Source organism: Pollachius pollachius (assembly GCF_949987615.1).
Source record: "Pollachius pollachius genome assembly, chromosome: 3".
In the NCBI taxonomy this organism is placed as follows: Eukaryota; Metazoa; Chordata; class Actinopteri; order Gadiformes; family Gadidae; genus Pollachius; species Pollachius pollachius.
The window spans coordinates 21666787-21692201 of record NC_136936.1 but is presented as its reverse complement, the minus strand read 5'-3'; the positions used below and the strand labels follow the sequence as shown (position 1 = coordinate 21692201).

At 43.7% G+C, this 25415-nt stretch overlaps 1 protein-coding gene across 1 annotated transcript in view; it reads left to right on the top strand.

Annotated features, from left to right (window-relative positions):
- Nucleotides 1–14272, top strand: part of mtnr1ba (melatonin receptor type 1Ba) — a gene marked incomplete at both ends in the record, with an annotated part of 40579 nt that extends 26307 nt beyond the window's left edge. The window contains 3 exons of the mRNA XM_079731751.1: nt 12931–13049; nt 13190–13918; nt 14093–14272. Of these exons, the coding sequence (XP_079587877.1) occupies nt 12931–13049; nt 13190–13918; nt 14093–14272 (1028 nt within the window). The remainder of the gene's footprint in view (nt 1–12930; nt 13050–13189; nt 13919–14092) is intronic.
- Between the last annotated feature and the right edge of the window lie 11143 nt (nt 14273–25415).

Below are 25415 nucleotides of genomic sequence, written 5' to 3'. Positions count from 1 at the left end.
AAACTGGGGGACCTTTGGGGATAGTTTAGTCCTTGTTAATGCTTATGGATTCTTATAGATGGAGTCTCTCAGCGACAGCAGATTTCAGGAAATATATCACAGTGCAACCATTCATCAATATCTGGATTTCCTCTTCCAAATGAAGTGGTTTTCCACGAAATTTGACATTTAAGTGTACCGGGTGGTGAACTTAATATAGCATATTCAATTAAGGTGCCCTTTAAGCAGAAGCCTGCAGTGTGTTCTCTGTGGAATCCCTCTAATGACTAAAGCGTTTTGGTTACCTACTCTATGTCCCATGTAGTGGGGCTATGTTTCACCTCCTTCTGTTGCATTCGGGCATTTGCGTGTGACACTTTTGTTGCATCGTACCCACATGCTGTGTTTATTTACTGATTTTAAACCACATACTCAACAGAATGTGTTTTTAACAACTTAACAACTTATCTTTAATCCTGCAGAATCATATGCAATATTTCTCATACCTCAACCCTAAATATGGCAAGAGCCATGTGTGTTTTCTTGAGAGATGCTTATTTGTAAATCTTGACACCAGAAACAGTGCAATGCAATATCCCACAACCATGAATTAAAATAGTGGTATATGGAGGCAAGGGCTTTTTAACATTTATACTTATCACCTTCTGCAGGTTGAATGAACTCCGTCTGGCTTTCATCCACTTTTTGTTCTATATTTTTCTCACTCTGAACCTCCCAGCAAGAAGAAGCAGTGGCAGGTTTGGCAGGTGTACAACACGAGAGAACCTGGTGCAATCATATAAAGGGCACATCGCTTGCAATGCAACGCGGATAGACGATGGAAACATGATCACAGACCCCAAGTTCCTGTCTGGGATACGTTTCCAGAATTATCATGTCTCATTGCAGACTCCCAGTACGCAAAAAAAACGGTGCAGAGCTGTGTTTAAAGAAATTCTTGATTTTAATGTTTCAAAGAAAGAAACGATTATATATTAATGCATTGTTCTTTGGAGCCTTTGATTATGTGGAGACAATATAAAAATACTGATACTTACTGCCTGTCAGAATGAATGTTTACAGCTTTATTTTATATATATATATTTTGTATTTAACATCATATGTGTCATTTTGAAGAGGAGGATTTTAAAACAACAAATGGTTCAGAAGGCTTAACTGTAAGTGTGACTGTAGAGGCATATTGTCTTGCAGGTGTGGAGGATGGAGCTTAACGGCTGATTAGTCGATAGTAAAGGATGGTAGTTGAGGGGAAACTTAAAACATGTTTGCTTTGAGCTCTATTTTTAAGCACATGAAAATGCAGATGAAGTCAATGACCCCTGGCCAGGCCCTTTCGGACTCAACATCGGCAAGGCTTGGAATGTGCTATCTCAAACTGACACATGATTAGAATGCAAGTCTCTGTGCTCTTCCCTGCTGTAGTCCTGCTAATGTCTCCTTCATCCTGAAGGCAATGGGAAGAGGCTTAGAGGTGACCACTTTAAAAATAAACGCTGTCCCAAGCGCCTTTATTTGGCTGCGCTAAGTTATTTGCGAAGATGAGAAAAGAAACTTTTGCGTTTGTTTTTTTGGAACAAGCCTGCAAAGACATGTCTGTCTGTAAATTCCTTCCATGCTTTCTGCAGCCATCAAATCAGCCACACATTGCACATACAATGCGAGCCAACATGTGCTCCCTGAATGCGTCGCCTCAGTTCAAACCACCCTGCCTCCACACTCACTCACCAACCTTGATATAAGTAATGGAATGCAGTTAGGGGAAGGGAAAGAAACCGGACTCATTTTCACAGCAAGTGAAACCCTTGGGAATAAAATTAATTTCCGTCTGTACCCACTAGTACTGAAAGATTTGTCACAAAGCCAACAGCTCACCTGGAAGGGGAAGCATTTTGGTTCGGCTTCGGCTGCTCTAATATCATCAGTCGAATGCTACTATAATTGCGGAAACGTGTATTTGGAGAGCCGGGTTCAATCCGTTCGGGTCTGCTACACAAACGCTTTACATCACTTGAGAGGGACGATGTGCTTATTTGTCACTCTTTTTTGCCAGTTTGTCTAGTTTGCCAGTTATGGGCATATATAACTGGCATACAATTTGGCTAACTGCGTTATGTCAGAACAGGTTATTGAACATATAATGCTCTCGATGAAGCCTCTAAGGTAGAAGCAATTCACTAATATAATGATCAGAGCTTGTGAGGGGGGCTGTACAGATGGACAGCAAACCCATTGCATTGGTACGCTCCTGCAATATACGGTAGATCACGGTAGAGGTGTGTGTGTGTGTGTGTGTGTGTGTATGGGGTGAGGTTAGTGTATGCGTGTATGTGTGTAAACCAATTGCAATGGTATGCTCCTTCAATAGTACCTCTAGACCATGGTCGGGGTGTGTATGTGGGGGTGGTAGCATGAGTGTGTCGCTTTTTTCCTCTACGTCGTTGTGCATGACCTGCATGAGAATCTATAGTGTCCTCACAAAATACCTAAAATGCCCCATATGTGTCCAAAGTAGCCACTGTCGTAGTGGCAGCGGCAGCCGAAAATAACATCAGCATTACTCTTGAACACCGCTGATTCCAGCCATAAAAGAAAAAAGAGCCTGCAGCTGCATTTAAAGACATGAAACAGCTTGGGAAAAGAGCTGATTTCTGCAAAATAAGGCATGGATTGAATAAACGAACTCCATGGAGAGTTTGCTTTTCCTAAATCCGACTAGCGCTATCTCTCCTTGCTTTTCGCCATCCAGTGCATCACTGATGCCACCACCCATACTCCATACATGGACCATTGTTTACTGAGTATTTTGGTCCACTCATTATTCATCTGTCATTTCCCAAAGATTCTCTGGAACCCTTTTTATTTTGACCTTCACTAGAACAACTTTCATACTTGCTTTTACCCTCCTCCGCAATTCCTGGAAGGAGGTATGGAGTAGGAGTTCCCTCAAGTTCTCAATTTTTCTCCCTTTACACACTGGGCTCCTAAAAGCGTGGACAATATACCGCTGCTGGTGACCCTTGCACTTCTGTGTCCCAAGCAGTTTGGAGTCTATCAAAGCTAGTGCTACATGCCATCTAAGTAGCTGTCAAATTCGACATTGGGGACATTTATTGGGTTCCTCCGAACACAAAGAGGCAGGGGGGTGGTGTTGAAGGTGGTTTATTGTGTGGTTTGCACATTACTATACATGGCCTGGCGCTCCGTGTTGCCATGTAGGAGATCTCTCCCTGAGTGTGTGCGGTGATTGCTGGTCTAACCTGTGCGCACTGATTACCAAATGTGCAACAGGTGTGCAGCCTCACCCTGCCCAAGAGTCCAATCAGACTACCAACACATGTAATCATCACTTAGTCATTAATTATTGTTTGCAGTCAATGGGAAGCACCTTTACTTGAGAACTGCATATACTTTCACATGAGTAGCTCACACTTTACTCTTAACTCATTCTTCAGTCCACAGTTATCAGGGAAAACATCATGCTCCTGATTTCAACATACGATTCAAGGGCTTCCTGTGACAGAACATATATCACATTCAACCATGCTTGATTTCATCAATTACACAGGTGTCGATTCGGCTTCTAAATATCTCTGCAGCCAACCTGAAGGAGGAACAACAATGCCGTTGGTAGGTTTTATCCAGAAGGATGGCGGAATAATGCCACAACATTCCTGACTTGAGCAGACTGTGTATGAGTGAAGGAATGTGCATGAAGCCCCCCTCAAACCATTTTACACGCAACACAGAACAAACTGCAAACCTCGTTAGTAACCAATAGCCTTGGGAATGGGGTCTGTCTGCATGTTCATTGTCACATGATCTACTCTCTCCCAAGATTACTTGACCATTCAAACGAATTCCACGGCTCCCCTATAGCTTTGCTCCATCCCAAGGGAATGTATGTATAGATTGTTTCAGCAGTTTACTTTTTCCTGAAAGTCCCTGGACCGCCAGTGCTTTGAAGACAGCATCAGTGAATTGATGTCTTGTCACCAAATCAAACACATTTTGCCAAAGATCATTAAAAAACTCAGAAAATGTGAACTTTTACTGAAGTTAAATGAGATGAATATACATCAACATACATTCATAAATTCCGGCATAATCTCACAAAACAATAAGTTGTTGATTACGCTTCAAATATAACCACCATAAACATCCATCGCATAATAGTTATGTGTATTGTAGTTCCCAAAACAGTTTGTCAATAATGCTGTGTTCTTGGGTTTGAAACATTATGAATCATTTGCAATAGTTTTAATGAGGCCGGTATTGGAGGCAGAAATACGTTTGATGTTTAGGAGGTTGCGGTGTTGTTCTTTTCTGTTTTTGTGAGATAAACGTTGTAGTTTTATGTGTTTGGAAAGTATTCAGAAATGTGGATGATTCTAAGTCTTTGAGGCCATTGCGGTACTCTGATACAAGTAGAGCTCACAGAGCTCTTTTAGTAGCGTGCTCTGAATGTTCTCCACAGAAACTCATCCAAAGAATGGCTACAAACTGAAAAAGTTGATGCTGCAAACATTTTTACTGGTGATCAAGACATACTGAACTCAAACCTCAAACAGATACCCTGACCAACACCACTCGTCACAAAAAAGCACTACTGTCATGAGATCAAATTGTTCAGAAAGGAATGTGCAACAGAAAGGAATGTGCAATCCAATTTTAATTTTGTTTTGAAAACTTTGAATTGTGGATGTTTGATGGGAGCAAACAGAATACCCAGATAAAAAGGAGCACAAATGAATAAAAGATATCCAATAAAAATATTTTTGTTAACTTTAAAGTATGATAATGGGTGCAACAAAGTATGCTTTTCAAGCTAAAACAGGATCGATGGGGCCCACATTACTAGTAAAAAGCACCTGATGAAGTAGCCACAACTAAAATTGAATTAATAGGCCAAGAATTTGGGACAGATCAATGTAGTATAGTAGAGACTCTGAGTGAAAGTCACAGCCTTACAAAAGTCACACCCTTACAAAAAAAGCGATGATGTACTTACAGCGTCTTAGAGAAAAAATGACCATTGCCTACCGATGTCTTTCTAACCTGGCCTTTATCCTTATTTCCCAACCGCCTTATCACCACATCGTACCACATTGTATCACTGACACTGCCTGAGCTGCTGCCCCCGCGACCCGAAAAGTGTGTGAAAAATCCCCTTTAACTCTGGCAACTGTCACTCTCTGACCTTGGCAATTAGCTCCATCGCCCTTGCACCGTCTGTTTCTTCATCAAACCACCGCCCACCTACCTAATCCCATCATATAATCAATCCAACTCTCTTGTGTGTGGGTGTTCACACTTGAGTCTGACAACTAATCCCCCAGACCCCCCTCCACTGAGCCCTGATGACGGAACACGGGGCGGAGAAAGGTTCCTATCACGTCTCCACACTTGATCCTCCCCGCAGTCAAATTCGGTGCAATCCCCCAGCGAAGTGCAAGGCATGCTGCTCCAGAACAGGCCTCTAGCTCTCTCTTTCTCTGCCCCTAGCGCCCTTTCACTTTGACGCATTATATCTCCCTAGCCTCGGTGTGCTTCTGGGTCTCTTGTCTGTTGTGTGACAGTGAAAACACACGCAACAAAAACGCCTGGCCATTCATTCAGCCACCCTCTGTGTTTCTCTTCCCCAAAGCCGGTTTCACACGTCCTCGTAAGTCCTGCCTCCCCCCTCCCTCCTTCCCTCAACCCTCCCTGCCTCCCTCAACCCTCCCTGCCTCCCTCCCTGCTTATCAATATGCAATCAATCGGAGCTGTCGCTAGAGCTGACGTGAGCCGTCGCTTAATCTGACAGTTTGAATTAAAGTGGCATGATGCTCGCTATCAGCACTGGCAGGCCCCCACCCGCGGTCAGCTCTGCATGCACGCGGCGCGGCGCGCCACCGACCGGACCGGACAGGTGGTGTCAGGCACCTAGCTGCAAAGCGACCGCCCAGAGCCGTAGATGTGTCCTCGCCCAGCGTGTCCTCGCCCAGCTCCATTCGCCCAGCGAATGGAGGAGAGAAGGAAGGAGAGTACCATTTGGAAAGACAATGAAATATTGAACAGAGCTGGGAACCTGAATCCAGTACCTTGGACAGCGCCAATGCCAATTTCAACCGCAAGTTTTTAATGAGGGGAGATTTGTCCCAAGTGATTTTCTTTGGTAGTTTTGTGATGGCTATTACTTTAATCTGTGTTTCACATGACACTGACTGTCTTTGCTCTCATAAATGCTTAATGTGACTCTGTACATTGTATATATATATATATATATATATATATATATATATGTAATTTAATATACCATCAGAATATCCAATGCATCATTTATCATGCCCAGGCTGAGGGCTTACCGCTTATCTCGCACTACAATATTTATCACACTTTACTCTGACATGCACACATGGGTTTTGGGGATAATATATGTTTGTCTTTCCAGCTGAGTTTTTTGTAGAATTTCGATTTAGTTAGCCTGGGTTGCACTATCCGATGTTAGGGCCTTGGTGTCTGCTCAACAGAGATGTCAAACTATCGTCGAACCAATTAATTACGTGTAGTATTGCTAGCTCAGCTTATGCAACACGAGGGAGTGTACTTTAGGTGCTATTTGAACCCTTAGACCAGGTTCCTACTGTGTTTTCTAGATGAAGAGAAAGTGTTTCAAAAAAATTCTTAGGTGTTTAATATGTGGAGGACATGGAGTATTATCTTCTCCTCGCTAGTCACAAATTGCTGGAACTATTAAATGAATAACCAAAATCCAAGCTGACGGATAAGGTCATTATTACCGTATTATTCCCAGAAGTGATGTCATGGTGTTGATCCGCAGAAGAGCGTGTGTACAGCAGCTCCGGGGCCCTCTCACACATCATCCCATTGATCAAATTGAGCAAGTGACCAGGATGCTCATGGTTGTGAATGGCTCATTAGCTAATTGGCATTGATAATGCCACACAATTACTCCACCATTGTTACCACGCGGGGGGACTAATGGCCCGCTCATTATACCCTACTCCGAGCCCCCCCTCTCCAGCTCTGGGTCCCGGGTCCCGACCTCGTTAGCCAACCCTCTTGGTTTCCTCTGATTGTGATGATGTCCCTTGTTGCGACTTTTTGGTGTTTTTTTTGTTTCAATCATTTGTTTACATTGACCCTAACCCCCCCCCCCCCCCACCCCCCCCCCACTGCTAGCAACCTTTCTGGTGGTGTGTGTGTGTGTGTGTGTGTGTGTGTGTGTGTGTGTGTGTGTGTGTGTGTGTGTGTGTGCGTGTGTGTGTGTGTTTGTGTGTGTGCTCTTGTTCAAAGCCAGCCCAAGTTGTCTCACTATGTAGAAGCAGCTCATTTCGATTCTCTCTCTCGCTCTCTCTCTCTCTCTCTCTCTCTCTCTCTCTCTCTCTCACTTTAGCCTCTCAATTTACCTCTGTGATACATAATGGATGAAGTGGTTATGAAGCGCAGCGATGGGAGCAGGGCCAGCGAGGTGTCCGGCACGGCCACTTCATCTGCCCCACATTGTTGCTCACATATCCAGGGCGCCCGGGGCCCATTAACCTGGAGTTACTTGGAACTCACCTCAAAATTCCTCCCCCACAGTCCCGGACCAAGCTTTTGGATTACCCCTCCTCCTCCTCTTCCCTCCCTGCCTCCCTTTCTCTCTCCCTCCCTCCCTCCGTCGCGCTCTCCCTCCCTCCTTCCCTCCCTCCCTCCCTCCCCCTACCTCACTCCATCACCCCTCCCTCCCTCCCCCCTCCCTCCCTCCCTTCCTCCTTCCCTCCCTCCCTCCCTCCTTCCCTCCCTCCCTCCCTCCCCCCTACCTCACTCCATCACCCCTCCCTCCCTCTCTCCTTCCCTCCCTCCCTCCCTCTCTCCCTGCCTCCCTCCCTCCCACCCTCACCCCTCCATCACCCCTCCCTCCCCCCCCTCCCTCCCACCCTCACCCCTCCATCACCCCTCCCTTCCCCCTCCCTCCCTCCCTCCCTCCCTCCCTCCATCCCTGTCTCCCTCCCCCCTCCCTCACTCCCTCACCCCTCCCTGCCTCCCTCCCTCTCTCCCTGCCTCCCTCCCTCCCTCCCTCCCTCCATCCATCCCTCCCTCCCTCCCTCCCTCCCTCCATCCATCCCTCCCTCCCTCCCTCCCTCCCTCCCTCCATCCATCCCTCCCTCCCTCCCTCCCTCCCTCCATCATCCATCCCTCCCTCCCTCCCTCCCTCCCTCCCTCCCTCCCTCCCTCCCTTCCTCCCTCAGACAGCAGTTCAGAGGAAATCACCGTCTTACGTAACAGTGTTGATGGCAGTGCGAGGATAAATAGCTCCACTGCAACATACACAAGTTGTTTATGTTTGTTTCTGGTACGCAAGCTGGGGAAGTAGGGCAAATCAAGGTAACAAAATTAGGGGAGAACTTTGCAGTACTTTGAGCATGGGCTCTGTTTATCTGCTCCCAAAACACTGAATATTCTCTCGTAATCAAAGGCCTTCTAAACTGGATAAACTAATTTGTGAAATATATTCATAGTGTCAGCATGTGACACACACACTCACACATACTGTTTGTTGTTTGTTGTGTGTGTGTGTGTGTGTGTGTGTGTGTGTGTGTGTGTGTGTGTGTGTGTGTGTGTGTGTGTGTGTGTGTGTGTGTGTGTGTGTGTGTGCGTGTGTGACTGTACATGTACATGTAGTAGAGACAATATCATTTAGGTGTTATGGTACCATAATATTAACTCGCACTAATTCAAAAATAACAAGGAAAATGTATAATTAATGAGGTTTGATTGTGAATGGTAGGTCATAAAGAGAGAGAGAGAGAGAGAGAGAGAGAGAGAGAGAGAGAGAGAGAGAGAGAGAGAGAGAGAGAGAGAGAGAGAGAGAGAGAGAGAGAAAACGGAGAGAGGGCTGGACCTGCTTTGAGCCTCATCTGGCACTTAACCCACCTGCAGACACATTCAGACAAATGGACGACACTCCAGCGCTCCAGCTGGGACAACACTCGCATGCACAGCGTACCATGGGATCCAGCAGCAGCGCGGCAGAGTAGGCATGGGGCGCTGATGGCCCCTCTGGTCAGACAGCTGCCAGAGCCCGCAGTCCCGCTGCTGTTTGGCTCAAACTTTTGGCCAAGCGGCGCCGATAACAATAGATAGATTGTGCATATGAATGAGTTCTCAAAAAGCTATTTATTTCCCCGCTGTTTAATATTCTGTCCAGTCAGGGAAATATGGACGTGTGTATTTATTCCGATAATTGGTTCACCAATTTATTTATTTATTCATATATTTATTTATTAAAATATTTGTGTATTTCTCCTAGAAATAGATAACAAGAGAGGTGAATGAATTACTTTTGAAATAAATATTAATATACATGGGAAATAAAATGTATTCCATTGATTGATACACAATGGTGTTGAACACAATAACAAAACAGACACATCAGATATTGAAGCGAAAGGTAAAGCAAAACGTTGTATTTCTCTGTAGGGATCCTTCCCATAATTATCTAATATAATATGAGTCTGTCAGTGGCAAATACAAGCAGTTAAGGAGGAGGTAAATCAACTGGGCCCTATTTCCCAAAAGGATTACATTGCAGCCTGTTACACAGGAGACAGCTGCAGCGTTCTCGCTCAATAGTGGGCCGACACCAGAAACTGTTGTCCGCTTTAGTCCCTAAAACCTTAAATGATCGGAAAATAGGGTCCAGGTTGAAAAACCAAGAAGTTTATACGCGCCATGCTTTATAAAAGTGGAAAAAAGACAAAGATATCTCCAATAGATTGTTGCACATTGCATTTGAAACATCAAAGAGGCCAGGGAACCCCTTTGCCATGGTAAAGGAAGAGGCTCGGACCTTAAACCAAAGCAACCTGGATTACAGGCACTGGTAACAGAAGCTATCGTGGGAGTGGTAGAGTTAGGCGGATGAGTACCTACGTGACTTAGCAGTGCCCAGGGAGCAATAGAACCTCGCAATGCACCAGCAGTAAATGGGCCAATCATCCCCAGCACAGTGGCACGCATGTGTTTACCACCTCACCAAAATGGTGCTGGGCTTTTATTTATTTAGCAGGTAGAAATATTTATTCAGTGGGAGAGTGTTTTGGTTTGTTTGAATTTGACCGTGTATTTGTGTGTTTGTGTGTGGCTGTATGCGTGTGTGCGTGCGTGTGTGTGTTTGTGTATGTGCGTTTATGTGTTTGTCTGTTCATGTATGGGGGTGCATGGGTGCATGTGTGTGCATTATCCGGTAAGGAATATGAGTCTGCACACCAACCGCTAGTGTGTGGCTCTTCGTACTGCACTGTTTACTCACACACATGTGGTGGAGGGAGAAAGAGAGTGTGTGTGTTTTCGATATTCCCAAGCTTCGGTCCCGTTTGTTGAATGAACCGTTAAATAAATCCCCAACCGCTCACGCCACCGCGGTTACCATCTCTCTGTCACTCTCCTCCTCTGCTTGTATCATTCCTGCTGCATCAATATGCAACTAGATCACAATGCTAATGAGCTTATTGTCTTCCTCTAGCAGTCCTCCCCTGTTTAGATGCCCTGTTTCCACTCCTCTTGTTTCACGGTATTGATATTGCTTTGGGTAAGGGCATAAGGGACTTGTGAGAGCTTTGACTATGTTGAAGTTGGAAGTCATATTCAATACCTTATTTCAAAGGGAGAAACTATTACGACAAGAGTATGCAATGATTTGATTACTGTTCAGTTTTTCTTGTCCTCTGTACCTCAAGTTACGATTTATCACAGTGCATAAAGTGTTCAAAGTCAAATTGAAAAACCTTCTCAATGCACGTTGCAAATGATATAACCTCATCCACCCTCTTGGACTGTGACCAAGATACAACACAGAGGGTGGATGGACATTCGGTGCGCTAGACTCCCTTTGTTGTCTGAAAACACATTAAAACAAGTCAAACTAGTTCTTGTTTCTTTTGTGTACAGAACCCATCACCAAAAAAGCATATTACCTTAACAACTTGTCCTAACTTTCTGGAAGATTGAGTAAAGAAAGATTGTGAATAATTATATAGTAACTGCTAGGGGTTTGTTTACTGCATTTGAAGTTTTGAATTGAAGTTCAAAAAGCTGTTTTAGGGAAATGTTTATTTAACCCTTATTTATTTATTAGGAAGTCTCATTGAGATCAAATCTCTTTTGCAAGAGAGCCCTGAAATCATGATAAAATATCATAAAAAAAAAGGACAATTATAGAGACATAGAAGGATCAATCAAAACTTTCAAACATATTGACAAGGATTTTTATCAAGCAACATTTTAAAGTCTCTCAGACTAACGAGTAATTAAAGTTTCCGAATTTGGTGTAGCTCATTTCAGACATAAGGTGCTAATGTGCAGGCGGTTGGTACGTCGTCATGATGAGGCTCTGACGCCCAGCCTGAGAGAAGCGAGTGGTTAAATGTGTGCTTCAGGGGAGTCACAGATACATAGTTAGAAAACCACTAGTTTTAGATCGACCGACAGCCGGCATACCTAGTGCCCATAATCTCTGTATGAAGCACAAAAGAGACAGGATACACACAAGTTCCCCTCACTACTTAGCGACTGCAACATGCCCATTCCGCCCTCGGCTTCCACTCCGATGCCTCTGAGCCGGTGTCACGGAGCCTCCACAAGGAGGTTATCGCTTCACTTATTAACTGTGACATTAGAGTACCTAGTGCCATGTGGGCATTCAAATTGGATGAGTGAGTGTGCCCTGTTGCAATTCATAGCAACCCGCTTCCGCTCCTGTACTGTACCATTTAATCCCAGTCTAATTGCTGTGCATAAACAGTGTACAGCTGCTCAGGACCATTCAAGTTGTAGACATTTGGAGTTGCCATGCCGTACAAATTGAAAATCAATGGACTTGGGAAATAGTGAAGCTCGCTACCATCATGATTCACCAGCGCCGTCGGAGAATGTGAAGGGTTCCCTGGAGTAAAAAGAAATAAAATAATATAATGGCCGGATACAAAATGTAGCAGTTAAAAAAAGACCTGCAGCAGAGGTCCCTTTCTGCTGAACTGGAGCAGCTAGGCCTGACGTGGTGTTATATCATCTGTTGAAAATGGAAATGACTAAATACCAGGAGCCAATGTAATGCATATCTCTTCTCGTTAAAGTGGGAGGGACTTGTCATCTGATAGTTTTCAGGCAGAAATTTAACCACATGCACCTTTCCTCATCCAATTAAACATTGTGACAAGAGATAACAACACATAAGCAAGCGTCCTGGCCTAGCATTGTGCCAGTTGGCAACATAACTCATTTGACCATGAAATCATTTCCATCTCAATGACGCTTAAGTGTGCCTTTTCTCAGCAGCCCCTATGACATCTTCACTTAAGATTGTGTCCAGTGATCTTTGTGCTACTCTAATAACTCACACATGTTTGATTGAGGAAAAAGAGTGTATGTGTGTGATATTTCCCAATCTGCGGGCACTTTGTGGAATAAAACATTAAAACAGCAGCCCTTAGCAGCCCCTATGAAATTTTCCCTTAAGGTGTTGCGTCAAGGTTTATCCGAAGGAAAACCTACTGTTCCTTAAAGGCTTCGGCCTTATCCATGGGTTCACTCATCTGTTTGTGTGGGCAGCGTAGATAACAACACCATTATGAAGTGTAAACCCCCTGACGACAGGACGTGAGCATCTTTATGCTTCAGCCACTGAGCAGGGGGCCGGCCGCACTGGCCTGATTGATAGGTAGAGATCATTAGGTGGCCTGCCGCTGGCACATTCTGGCTGGACATACTGCAAGGCTGCAACTACTCAAGGGGATTGGCACTTTAGCCAAGTCTCCACGATGTCACCTTTGCATTTCAGCAAGTCTGCTGGATGCCCTCAGAGAAAAAACCAACCTCATATCCCTGCATATTTAAGTGTTGACATTGACTCGCTTGTCCCTTCATGTCTCTCTTTCTGGCGGACAGGGAACGTGTTCGTGGTGAGCCTGGCGTTTGCAGACTTGGTGGTGGCCTTCTACCCATACCCTCTGGTGCTGTACGCTATCTTCCATGATGGCTGGTCCCTGGGAGAGACCCAATGCAAGGTGGGCGGCCACAGCTTTGACTGCCAACTCAGTTATAACAACCTCTCTTAATTCTAACACTCTATCCCCCTGATTAGATTGTCTTTTTCTTTCTCTCATTGATCTATGTTTGTCTTTGTTTGTTGTTCCCTCCTCGGCAGGTGAGCGGCTTCCTAATGGGCTTGAGTGTCATCGGCTCCATATTCAACATTGCGGGCATCGCCATCAACCGATACTGCTACATCTGCCACAGCTTCTCCTACGACAAGCTGTACAGCTACCGCAACACCCTGATGTGGGTGGCGCTCATCTGGGTGCTGACTATCCTGGCCATTGTGCCCAACTTTTTCGTGGGCTCGCTGCAGTACGACCCCCGCGTCTACTCATGTACGTTCGTGCAGACGGTCAGCACCTCTTACACCATCACGGTGGTGGTGGTCCACTTCTTTGTGCCCATCGCCGTGGTGACCTTCTGCTACCTGCGCATCTGGATCCTGGTGATCCAGGTGCGACGCAAGGTGAAGTCGGAGGTGCGGCCACGTATCAAGCCCAGCGACCTGAGGAACTTCATCACCATGTTTGTGGTGTTTGTGCTCTTCGCCATCTGCTGGGCGCCGCTGAACTTCATCGGGCTGGCAGTGGCCATCGACCCCGAGGCGGTGGCGCCGCACATCCCCGAGTGGCTCTTCGTGGTCAGCTACTTCATGGCATACTTTAACAGTTGCCTTAACGCCATAATCTACGGCCTGCTGAACCAGAACTTCCGCAAGGAGTACAAGCGCATCATCACGTCGATATGGAAGCCACGCCTCTTTTTGCAGGAGACGTCCCGGGGCGGGACGGAGGCCATGAAGAGCAAGCCCTCGCCGGGGCTCAACAACAATGACCAGGTGAAGGGAGACACTGTGTGACCCTCCCAACTACTCCCGACCCCCCCACCACACCCCACCCCCTGACTCCAACTCTTCCTCTTCACCTCTCTTCCTCCACTTGTCTGTCGTGATCTCAGCTCTCTCACATTGTGACTCCCCCCTCCCTCTCGGCCTCTTACTATTGTTTTCCAGCTGCCGAGCTCCATCCCTCTGTCTCTGCACTCGGCCGGCACCACGGACCGCCACTGCTCCACGGTGCTCACAGCTCACCCAGCGCTCAGCAAGCGCTGTGGCTCCAGGAGACAGAGGCAGGGAACTGATGAGACGGAACAGGTGGAGACACAGACTGAGGCTGAAAGGAGTGAAGACTGAGAAAAAAGACCAAAAAAATGTTACAGACTACAATTACTGTGTTTGTCCACAATTTGAAGAGTGCCATTCATCAAAATATATAGAAATATATATGAAGAAATGAAGAAATATATATATATATATATATATATTCTAAGTTATTATACGTATCATATTATTATGTACACCTCAGGGTGCCTGCCTCCTCTGCTGCTTTTGCAATATGCATTCGAAAGTGGAGGCACCAATAGTTTATTTATATTTTTAACACCACAAAATACATGATGTTTGTCTGAAAGTACTTTCACTTTCATTATCTTCATGGTTTGGGTGTACTGTAGTAGTATTCGGCACCCCAAATGTTGTGTATATTATAAAACAACATCACATGTCATTATCTTTGTGACATGTGAATTGTAGGTGAACATTCATTAAAGTAACAGAAAAATCTTTAGCAAACTCCATTTCCAGTAAAAGTTTCAAATGCCTCAATTTTTTTATGGGCATTTATGTGTCGTTGTTGAAGGTGCCTGATCTTTGTTTTTTGTATTTCTCTGCTTATCGCCTCAAATATTTTGCCAAAAATGACAAATATAAAACAAACATATTACAGTGAAAGACTGTTGAAGTATTTTAATGCTTTCTTATCAACAATTAAAACAATATTTTGATTATTGAACATTGTCAGGTTGCATATTACTAGTGTATCTGGAAAGTCTTCTGCAATGGGATTGTTAAGGTGTTGTGAAGCCCAACACACAGAAAATCCCAGTCATAAAAAAAGAAAATAGAAAAGCACAATTCAACTGTTTAAACCTGGACAACAGTGTATGCAGTTTATGGAGTTAACAGGTATCTAAACGTTCTCTTAGTAATGACCATGAAAATCAATAATACATTCTCTATGCATTTTACACTTCATATCATGACGGGAGGTGTACGAACATACTTAGTATTCTCTGATGTGATGACGATGCTACTTTTTTATAAAGTGAAACTTAGTACAAACCGAGCGATGCGGTTCACACGCAGCCCTCTGCCCCGGGCCTGTTGTGCTTCTGTATTTGAATGATGTAAAAAAAAATGTGCATGAGATACTTTTTTGTGTGTTTAAGTGTTTATTTTCCTTGCTTTGGTTTATTTTGTTTTTTAAATTGTTGATTGTTACAGCTAATTGTTCCGAAAAAAAAAAGTATGTTGATACGTTTCAGAGGCGAAACACCATCTTGAGCTCTTAAAGTGTTTAATTTGGACACAGCTGCTTAACTGAGAACAGTAATGTTAAAGATGATGGTGATAATTATTATTATGATACATAGTTTGACGCTGCTCATTATGTACGTGTGGAGAGGCTCAGGAGAAAGATTTATCACTGATAAGCTGTAGTCTTCACTTTTTTGTTCAGTTCTTTTATATTAAATAATACAAAAACACATCTAAAAAATTCTACAAAAAATAAATGATATGTGTATTTATTGCTGTGACATATACAAAGAAAATACGAAAACATTACTCTGGAAGGTTGTCGATGTTAATGTCGGGTTAAAACAAGTTAATAAAATTTATTTTTTAAAATTGTGCTGTCCTTTTTCACAGTATCAAGGTGTTGTGCTACTTTAAATGATAAATCAAGTATGAAAAAAAAGATAGAATTTCTGATGGGTATCTGTTTGAAAACGGGACGTCAAAAAGACGTGATATGTCAGCGTAGCAGAGCATAGTTCTGTTGAAAACAGTTGTGTATAAATCCCAACTGTTGGTAAGGATGCTCTTGCTCACTACACACACACACTTCGCAACATGGTATAAACACACTCCCGCACTCCCAGCTCCCGGAGGCGTTTCAATGCACACAGCTTTTGATTCTCCCCCTCTTCAGTGAACCTTGCCTCTCTCCGCTCATTATGTCTGAAGTCTGCTCTGAGTTGACTCCTGCTCCCTCCCTCTTCACAAGCTCAATAGTCCCTATCTTCTGTGAGACGCCTGGCTTCAGGTCAGTGTTATGGGAACCTTACGAATGACCCTATGTCGGGCCCTTTAGTTCAGTGGTGCAGCATCTTTTCACAGAGTGAGATGAGCGCTGAAAGGCAAACCCAAAGAGCCACGGGCAAAGTGTGAGAATAAACACAACACTGTATGCAACATATGGATTTTTTAAATGGGTTTAGAGTGAATTTAATGGCCGTTTATAGGGGAACCGACAGCCTGGCCCCTGAATGTATCAATAAAAACCGAAAGCACTTTTCAAAGGTGAGGTCAGGGGTTTTGTTTCCCCTTTAAGGCCTTGATACGTGCAGTTCCAAAACTACAAAATCAAACCATTAACAATCATTATAGCACTTCTTCCTCCTGCTTCCTGTCTTAAATTCTCTAAATGAACTGTAAGTGTGTGTGAGCCTATGTGTTTTTACGCATGGCTGTTTTTTTGTGTGTGTGTATGTGTGTGTGTGTGTGTGTGTGTGTGTGTGTGTGTGTGTGTGTGTGTGTGTGTGTGTGTGTGTGTGTGTGTGTGTGCGTGCGTGTGTACTTGTGAGCCTGCGTGTGCGTGTGTGTGTGTGTGTGTGTGTGTGTGTGTGTGTGTGTGTATGTGCATGTGTTTGCATCTGCGAGTGTGTGTGTGTGTGTGTGTGTGTGTTTGAGCCTGTGTGTCCTGACACAAGACCCTCAAAAACATGTAATTTTGCTTGCGCATCTGACCTGGTCAGAATGATTGCAAGTTTCACAATGACAGCCGTAAATTCCTAGCCGGAGGAAACTGTGTCTACGTTGTTTATTGTTGTTTGCTGTTGTTGTTGTTGTTGTAGTTGTATTTGGGGGAAAGCTGTGTAATAGCAGCTGCCACACTCTGTGTTTTTTGCAGAGCTGCTTATCCTTCACATCACAAGACACGCATCAGAAACTCTATTGCTTTTTAATGCAGATTAGTTAACACCTGAGAAAACTAAAAGTTGACTCATCTGCTGCTGTAATAGTTGTTTTCTTTCTGAGTCTTCTTCTCAGTCTTACTAATCACAAATGAAACAATTTTACGGTGGAAGATGTAATTTACTACTTTTTATTATTTATTTTTTTACAATGGAATCACTTATCTGAATATAACAATTTAAGTACAAACATAAAATAAACTAATCTGCACTTGTTTCAGAGTTGGAAGGGCCAGTTCAAACAGTGTAATGGCCATTTTAATTAACACCTTGAGGCCCCCTCAGTCAGTGCTTCATAAATATTTAAACCACAGCCATCGCCTGGCTAGTTTGACTATAAAAACGACGATCCCTTCTTCACTTTGGTTTAGTATTGATGGTCCAGGTTATACAATATACGGTGAACATTCAGTGGCATACACATTATTTATAAAGTCTAGCCCCAATAATCAATAATTGGGCACTTATCCATCAATAGTATAACAGAAATGTAATTTAAAAGAAAAAACCTGTTGCATTTCAAACAACAAAACAGCCTCAAATGTTCTAGTTTATTTCATTAAAATTGTGGAGCTTTGTAGACCTTATTCATTTGCATGGAAACATATTTTTCTGTTGTTACTTTTATGTGTTTCGAGAAGTCCCTTCCTTTGTGAGCCTCATATTAGACTTCAGTAGTTCTGCTTTTGCTGCACTTTGCCGTGGCTATTCCTTCATGAGGTACCGCGAAGACAGATGAGACTTCTAAAGGCAAAAGCTGAAAATAGTTTTAGAAAATAACCTATTTAATGTATGCATTCACCAGTCTCCTCTCTAGCAGAGTGAGCCCAAAAATCAGTTTCACAGAGCCATTTACTGTAACACAGTTTCACCCCCCTCCTCGCAATGCAATTCCCAATAATCAAAGGAGGGAAATGTTTACCTAAAAGACAGAATTGCCTTTGGTCTCGTCAAGCAAATGTATGCATCACCAGTTCCTTGTGACTGGTTTTCCCCTTGCAAAAGGTTCACAACAAAGGAAGCGAGAAAACAGTAGGAAGCGAAATGGGTGGCTAGATAACACAACCTGAAGAAAACAAGGCTAAAATAGATGAAAGTAAACAACATATAGATTGTCCATTACAACTTCCTCACAGCACAGCAGAACAGAAAACTTATCGAAACACTTCATCCTTTTTTTTCCATGTTGTGTTTGCAATTCCCTGTAATCGTGGTTATACAGCTAGCTCTTCATTGGGTTGACCTTGCAAATTACAGTCTGGGATGCTGCTTGTTGGTGTAATGGTTTAATGACAATTGTGCCTGTTGTAAATGGCTTTGGATGTGTCTGCTAAATTATTTAATGCTTATGTAATGCAGCAGGCACACGTTAGTACCAATGGCTGGAGTTGACCCACTGCAATGGTGATGTGTTAATATGTGTGTGTATGTGAGCGTGTCTGTACATGTTTGTGTATCTGGGTATGTGTGTTTGTGTGTAAGTGTGTGTGTGTGTGTGTGTGTGTGTGTGGATTTGAGTGTGGGTGTGATTGTGTGTGTTTGGAGCGTGTGTATACCTGTTCGCGCATGTGTTGGTGTGTATGTTTGTGAGCGTGTGTCTATGTGTTTATGTACATGTACGTGTGGGTGTGTGTGTGTCTGTGTGAGCGTGTGTGTACGTGTTTCTGTATGGGTTTGTGTGTGCGTGTGTGTGTGTGTGTGTGTGTCTGTGTGTGTGTGTGTGTGTGTGTCTGTGTGTGTGTGTGTGTGTGTCAGTGTGTGTGTGGGGGGGCCTGACGGAGGCTGCTCTGATGAAGGTGAGTGAGCAGCAGAGCCGATCTTAATTACCATCAGGTGGACAGGCGTGACCTGGGCAGTTACCACTAGAGGGGCGGTGAGGCTCCAGTGTCTTGGGTCTTGTGTCGTATCTGCCCCGGGTCTTTACACTCTGTAGTACTTATCAAGGTGGATGTGTACTCAGATCTTCTGGGAGCAGCTTCCTGCGAAGCTAAACGGTAGCTAAAACCCCGCTGAGCAGAATAGCAAGCTTCTGCCAACTTCCATTACACTGAGCATTGGGCAGCTCAACCTTCATTGTCATCACTGTTTAAACTCAAAAGGTCACAATCTACGTTCTGGGAAAAATGTTTGAAGGTCATTTGTATGGAAAGATAATAGTGCCAAATGTCCCAAATGTAAAATGCCATGTTGAATTAAGAGAATTGAATAAATTTGTAGCTTATAACAAATGCTTGCATTTTTCTGCATTGCAATTTGATGTCTGTATTTTAATGTTCTTGAATTTGGTTCTTAAAATACCATCTTCATTATTCGGATGAATGAATGAATGAATGGGATGAACTTATGTTCATCCCATTATTTTTCAACCACCCAAATTCAGGTTAAAATTCAGGTTGAAATTCTGCCATAACATTCACACACACATGGGAGTTTGAATGATTTGAAATGGCAAAGTAGGCCTTGATAGCGTCCAAGCTGGCGAATAGCAAAATGAATCTTGTTGTTTCATGATGCTGCGTGTCAGCATCATGTGTCTGAATAGGAATAAGTCTGGTTTATATGATAAACATAAAAGTTTGAATTCAAGTGCCAGCAGCAGCAGTTAAGGGATAAGGAAACATAAAAGCAGCTCCTCAAGACATTTATCTTAATGTCATACAATTACCTCATCATACTCACTCATTGGGATTAACATTTTAGGGGAATTTAATTTCATCAAACTTTGCATTTTACAAAGTTTTCGATTAAAGGGTGGGTCCCTCAGCCCCGCCTACCAGGGCTTTCTCATATTGCTCTTTCAATATGAACGTGTCCCAGAAATCTGGGTAACTGCTTCCAAGAACTTCATTCAAGATGCTGACCTTTTGCAAACTCCTAAAAGCAAGCGCACATATGTAAGCCATTAATTCACAGTTTGCCTGCCAGACTTTTTAGTAGTAATCTTCAGAGAAACTTGTGTATTTCGGTATCGCTACTACTGTGTGAGTAAACTCTAGAAATAGGGGTTCAGTAAAACTATTACTACATACATATACATTTATACATTTGTATTAATTGTCATTGTGCTGCACTTATGAGGCAAACTGCAGAGTACCCTGAAGATGGTTTAACCCACTATAATACTGCATAAAGTAACATCATGTTCATGCTGCATGTATAGCCTATAAGCACTTCTTTATATTACAATAAACATCATTGTGAAAGTATCTGTCTTGCATGTTCGTACGGCCTTTATAAAATCTGCTAGAATGAGGGACAAACCTCCATGTCAAACAATAACGACTTATGGCACGTCGAGACACTTTATGTCTCATCATGCAATGTTACGTCATGAGTTGAACAAAATACCAAAAAGTAAATTATTATAATATATATTTTCTATTTTCTGAGTAACCTCGGGCTAAAATTTGAAGGATGATATATTTTTTGCTGTGGCAAAACTAAGGATTATGTTTTGTGCAAATATCATGTTTCAAGATGTGCATCTGTCTGTGGTTCTATGAATTAGCATGCAGGATATGAGCATGGCATCAGCGTTTGCACTTTTGGTGACCTCATAAACTTTCCATTTCTTTGAAGCCTCAAAGCAGAGACCCCCGCCAAATGTTTTGGAGGGTTACGTCTGCTTGCATGACCACGCGCATATGTTCCCAGATTAATGATAGAGAAAATGTTGGAGTTTGCATCACATCTTAACCCTGGCTCTGCATTTTTCCCTACCTATTTGTTTCCACGCCGCTTGTAATAAATGCAATCAACAGACTGCTAATTTTTCAGTCTCTAATGAGGCATCTCGACTTCCTGCCAATGACCTGGCTCAGCCCTCCTGGCCCACGATGCCACGCTCAGGAAGAGCTTTATGGAGAACCAACTCAGTCGGCCAGGTCCAGCCTTGGCAGTACATTTTTGGATGCATGGGGCTGATTCATTTTAACTTATGTCCTTCGGCCAAGAATGAGAGTTGGCTATTATATATACAAGAGTTTTCGCGCGTGCGTTGTGCGCGCTCAAACTCTACTTGTAATTAAACCCATAGCAATAATGTGGAAATCCCAGTCGTGAGAAAACATTGCGACATCACCATTGAACCGCCCACAAAGCTACTTGCGCTTGGCGCTTCTCACTTGCGTTTCAGACCGTTAAAATAGGGCCCTATGTGTCGCTGCCTTTGTGTTGACGTGCGGTGTGTGCGCGTGCTTGTGTGTGTGCATTTCCGTGTATGTTAATGTGCATGTGTGTGCTTGCGGTATATATATGCGTTCGCGCTTTGCACATGCGCACTTGAGTAACTGGTGCGACAGGCCTGCTATTATAGTAGTAGATGTTCAACAAAGTATACAAACAATAAAAGTTAATTATCATGGGATTTCTGCTCTCTTCCTGGTGTAAACCTGCATCTGCTTAAGGCACCACAAGTAATGCGTTTGTCACGTGGAGGATAAAACCACATCCCTTCCACTTGACTCCTGAGGTACTCTCGTGTCTCACTTATTTTCATTATATTTAGGACAACATAAATGTATTCAGTCCGAAAGTTGTTTGTGTGTGCCGTTTGCAACAGGATGTCATAAATGATAATTTGTTGCATGTGTAGAAATTAATTACAGCATGAGTTAGTATCCAAATAATTCATCCAGCCCTTTGTATCCTTTTGTCCACAATTCAGTGAATTTCTTGGCGGGAGGCTTTGCCCCCACATGGGTGGCAGCCGGCTCTGGGCCGGGCGGCCATCTATCTGCCGGAGACACAATGATCGATCTCCTCCCAGCACCTCCCCCGGCCTGCCAAGGAGCTTACTGAAGCTTATGCCAAACCCATTTTCTCTTCTAATATTAATGTGTGTGTGTGTGTGTGTGTGTGTGTGTGTATGTGTGTGTGTGTGTGTGTGTGTGTGTGTGTGTGTGTGTGCGTGTGTGTGTGCGTCTGTGTCTGTGTGCTAGTGGGTTTGGGCGCAGTGTGTGTGTGTGTGCGGGTCATGTGTGTGCATGGAAACACAAAACATTTTTGCATACACACTCACTCATGCTCACACAGGAATGACACATCCAAACACGTACACACAGACACACACACATGTCATTGCAGTATAACCGCAAGACTCAAGAATAATGGAGGATATAAAGAAAATGTATTGTTTTGTGTGTGTGTGTGTGTGTATCTTTGTGTGTGCATGTTTGTGTGCAAGTGTGTGTGTTGCAATTGTGTGGGTGTTGGAAATGTATTGTAACTAAATTGGAAATGTATTGTAACTAAATTGGAAATCTATCTGCAGAAACCCCATTAATTTGCTTATTTGTAATGAGAGGCTTTCATGAGGGCAGAGCTGGTTTCCTAATCATTAAGCTATCTGGTTGACATGCAGTCCTTCCAAACAGAGCAAATGGAAAACAACCAGAATGCATTTAAAGTGCTAACCTACACGGCCTGACTGTGTTCCAATTAATCTTGATAATTTGCTCTGAATAGGAATATGAAAATTATGACCAGTACCCACAGATTTTTTATCTACTGCCAATTTTTCATCCTCTTTATACCAAAACACGTCTTTATCACCATAAATTTGAATTTGTGATCTAAATGTAAATGAAGCATCTCCCAACAGTTGACTGCCTGTTTGGGAATCAGCGGCACCAGCCAACCCCTACCACCTCCACCACCACCAACCCCGCACCTTGAATATCCCTTCACTCTGAACACCTGTGCGTGCGCTTGATGTTGTGTCACCTGCACTTGCCCCAACCTTGTCCTCCGACCCCCCAAAGGTGCTGTTTGGACAGCACCTTTGATTAAAGTTTCTGCACCCTACTGACGACGTTCAGTCTGCATAGAAATAACCAACCTCACTGTCTGACGTCCAGTGACAAAAGCTTTGCGCTTACGGGACGAAGGGTTTGAGCTCCGCCGTGGTTAATAAGCTCTTGTGTTTAATCAAGGCCCCTAATCCAGGCAGGCAGAAAGACCACTGTTGAGCTCTGTCATAACACAGACGATTAATATTTACTTTTTGCTTAACAACCCCAAACCTCAAGGCACTGTCACTTACAAAAGATGTATGGACACCACCTCCCCATCACTCACATAAGTACACATGATCAGACAATGGACCCAAGCAATTACTTTCCCTTTCCTCCCATATTACAGCGCATGGTTTTTAGGGAAAGTTGTTTTTGTTTTTTGCTTTTGATAATGCATTGCATCTTCTGCTAGGAAAAAGGAAACAGGGTTCCAGTTAGGATGTTGATGTATGTATGAGTCCAAGATGTTATGATGTCATGGGATTATAAATTCAAATCCTTGCAAGTGTGCCTCTATCTCTGAAGCATCTGCAGCGTGTGTGTGTGTGTGTGTGTGTATGTGTGTGTGTGTGTTTGATTGTGTATGATTGTGTATGATTGTGTGTGTTTATACATGCAGACAGCAATGATAGCCTGCCTGGCTGTTTGGGTAGTGCTAAGACCATGGTGCTGTCTCATTGCACTGAGGGCTGGCTGTGATAAGGAGAGCCAGTCTGCCAGTCAAGGCTGCAGACACTGCGGGCAGGCAGGCCCTCGAGCGGTGACACTAGCACCGTCTCCTTACTAGTCATTTCCAAGATCTTTCAACACCCAAGGCAAGGTGAAACTTCTGTTAGAGTACTGTGTGGTTATTTTCCCCAACTACATTAACCGATTATGAGTCCTATTTGTGAAGCAGCTTCAGCTGCTGCTTATCTAGGAGTGACCATCTCCAAACACAATTTGGCTAACTAGTTTAATTTTGGTTTAATTAACAGACACAGTCTGTTAATTAAACCATATACTGACTCAGTATTGCATCAGTATCCAATATGATCTTTGATCATCATTTAGCAGGGAAAGGCTAGAATATTATTTGTATTACTTTTAATAGGAGATGTAGCCTTGAACGCTATAAACAATATAGCATGCAGTGTTATTCAATGATTGTCAACCAATCAAAGTCAGTGAGTTAATCTTGAAGTACACCATCTAAAAGTTAAATATGAAACATTGTTAAATTAACATGTGTAACATTGAACACAAAATGCAGGTATTCACTGATGAATTCCCCTAAAGCTGCTATAACCATGCATTAAGAATGAATGCCCCAACACATCCGGACTTCAACACCGTTGCAGCTGCAAACAACTGATCAATGCATTAAACATTGAGACCAAGTTGTTAAAGGTCCCATGGCATGCTACTTTATGGATGCTTTCATATAGGTATTAGTGGGCCCCTAACACAGTATTTGAAGACGTTCCCGAAATTCAGCCGTGGTGCAGAATTACAGTCACTACGAGCCAGTCGCACATTGAGCATTCTCCAAAAACGCCATTTAGGTGTCTGTAGCTTTAATGCAAATGAGAAGGAGAGAGGCGGGTCAAGGAGGAGGGTGGGAGGTGGCCCTGAGCAGCTTGCGGCCACGGTACCATGCGCTCTGTTTACAGTGGATGTATCGCAATGGTGAGGCGCACACAGCCTTTGGCTGTGTTCTGCAAATATTGTAGAACACTCCTGGTGCTCTATAGTCCTGGAGCTCTATATCTAAATATTATCATATTATACATAGCTATCTATATCATATAATATATATTATCACGGCCAAAAGCTGTGTGCGCCTCCAGACGATATGAATCTCCAACGACTGCGTCGGGTTCTCCGACGTCTCTGGATCTGCCACTTCCACATCAATCTGAAGTAGACTGAACCGCGACATGGAGGAGAAAGGGATTGTTGCCTCGCGTTGCTGGTGCCTCACGGCAGTGGGTGGTGGGCGGCGGTGCTCCAGCGGGAGACAATCGCGGGCAACAATCCCTTTCTCCTCCATGTCGCGGTTCATGTACTTCAGGGAGTCAAAGCCAAAGTTCCTTTCCCCCAATTCCTTCTCAACCATTGCTGAGATAACCCCCACTACGAGTCTCGTTGCGGAAATTCCAAAAATCAAAGGAGTGTAAAACACTTGCTTTACAGTGTGTGTAATCACAACACACACACACACACACACACACACACACACACACACACACACACACACACACACACACACACACACAGTCTGGGCGGGGAAGGCAGACAAAGGGGAGGTAACTTTGTCCCTTATGACGACATATGGGGCCAAATTCGAAATCGGTGCGTCTGAGCACTGATACAACACCTAGTGCTTGTTTTACACCTAACGCCATTTCTAGCTACTGGGGGACCATAGGTAGGCTAGGGGAACTCATATTAATGTTAGAAAAC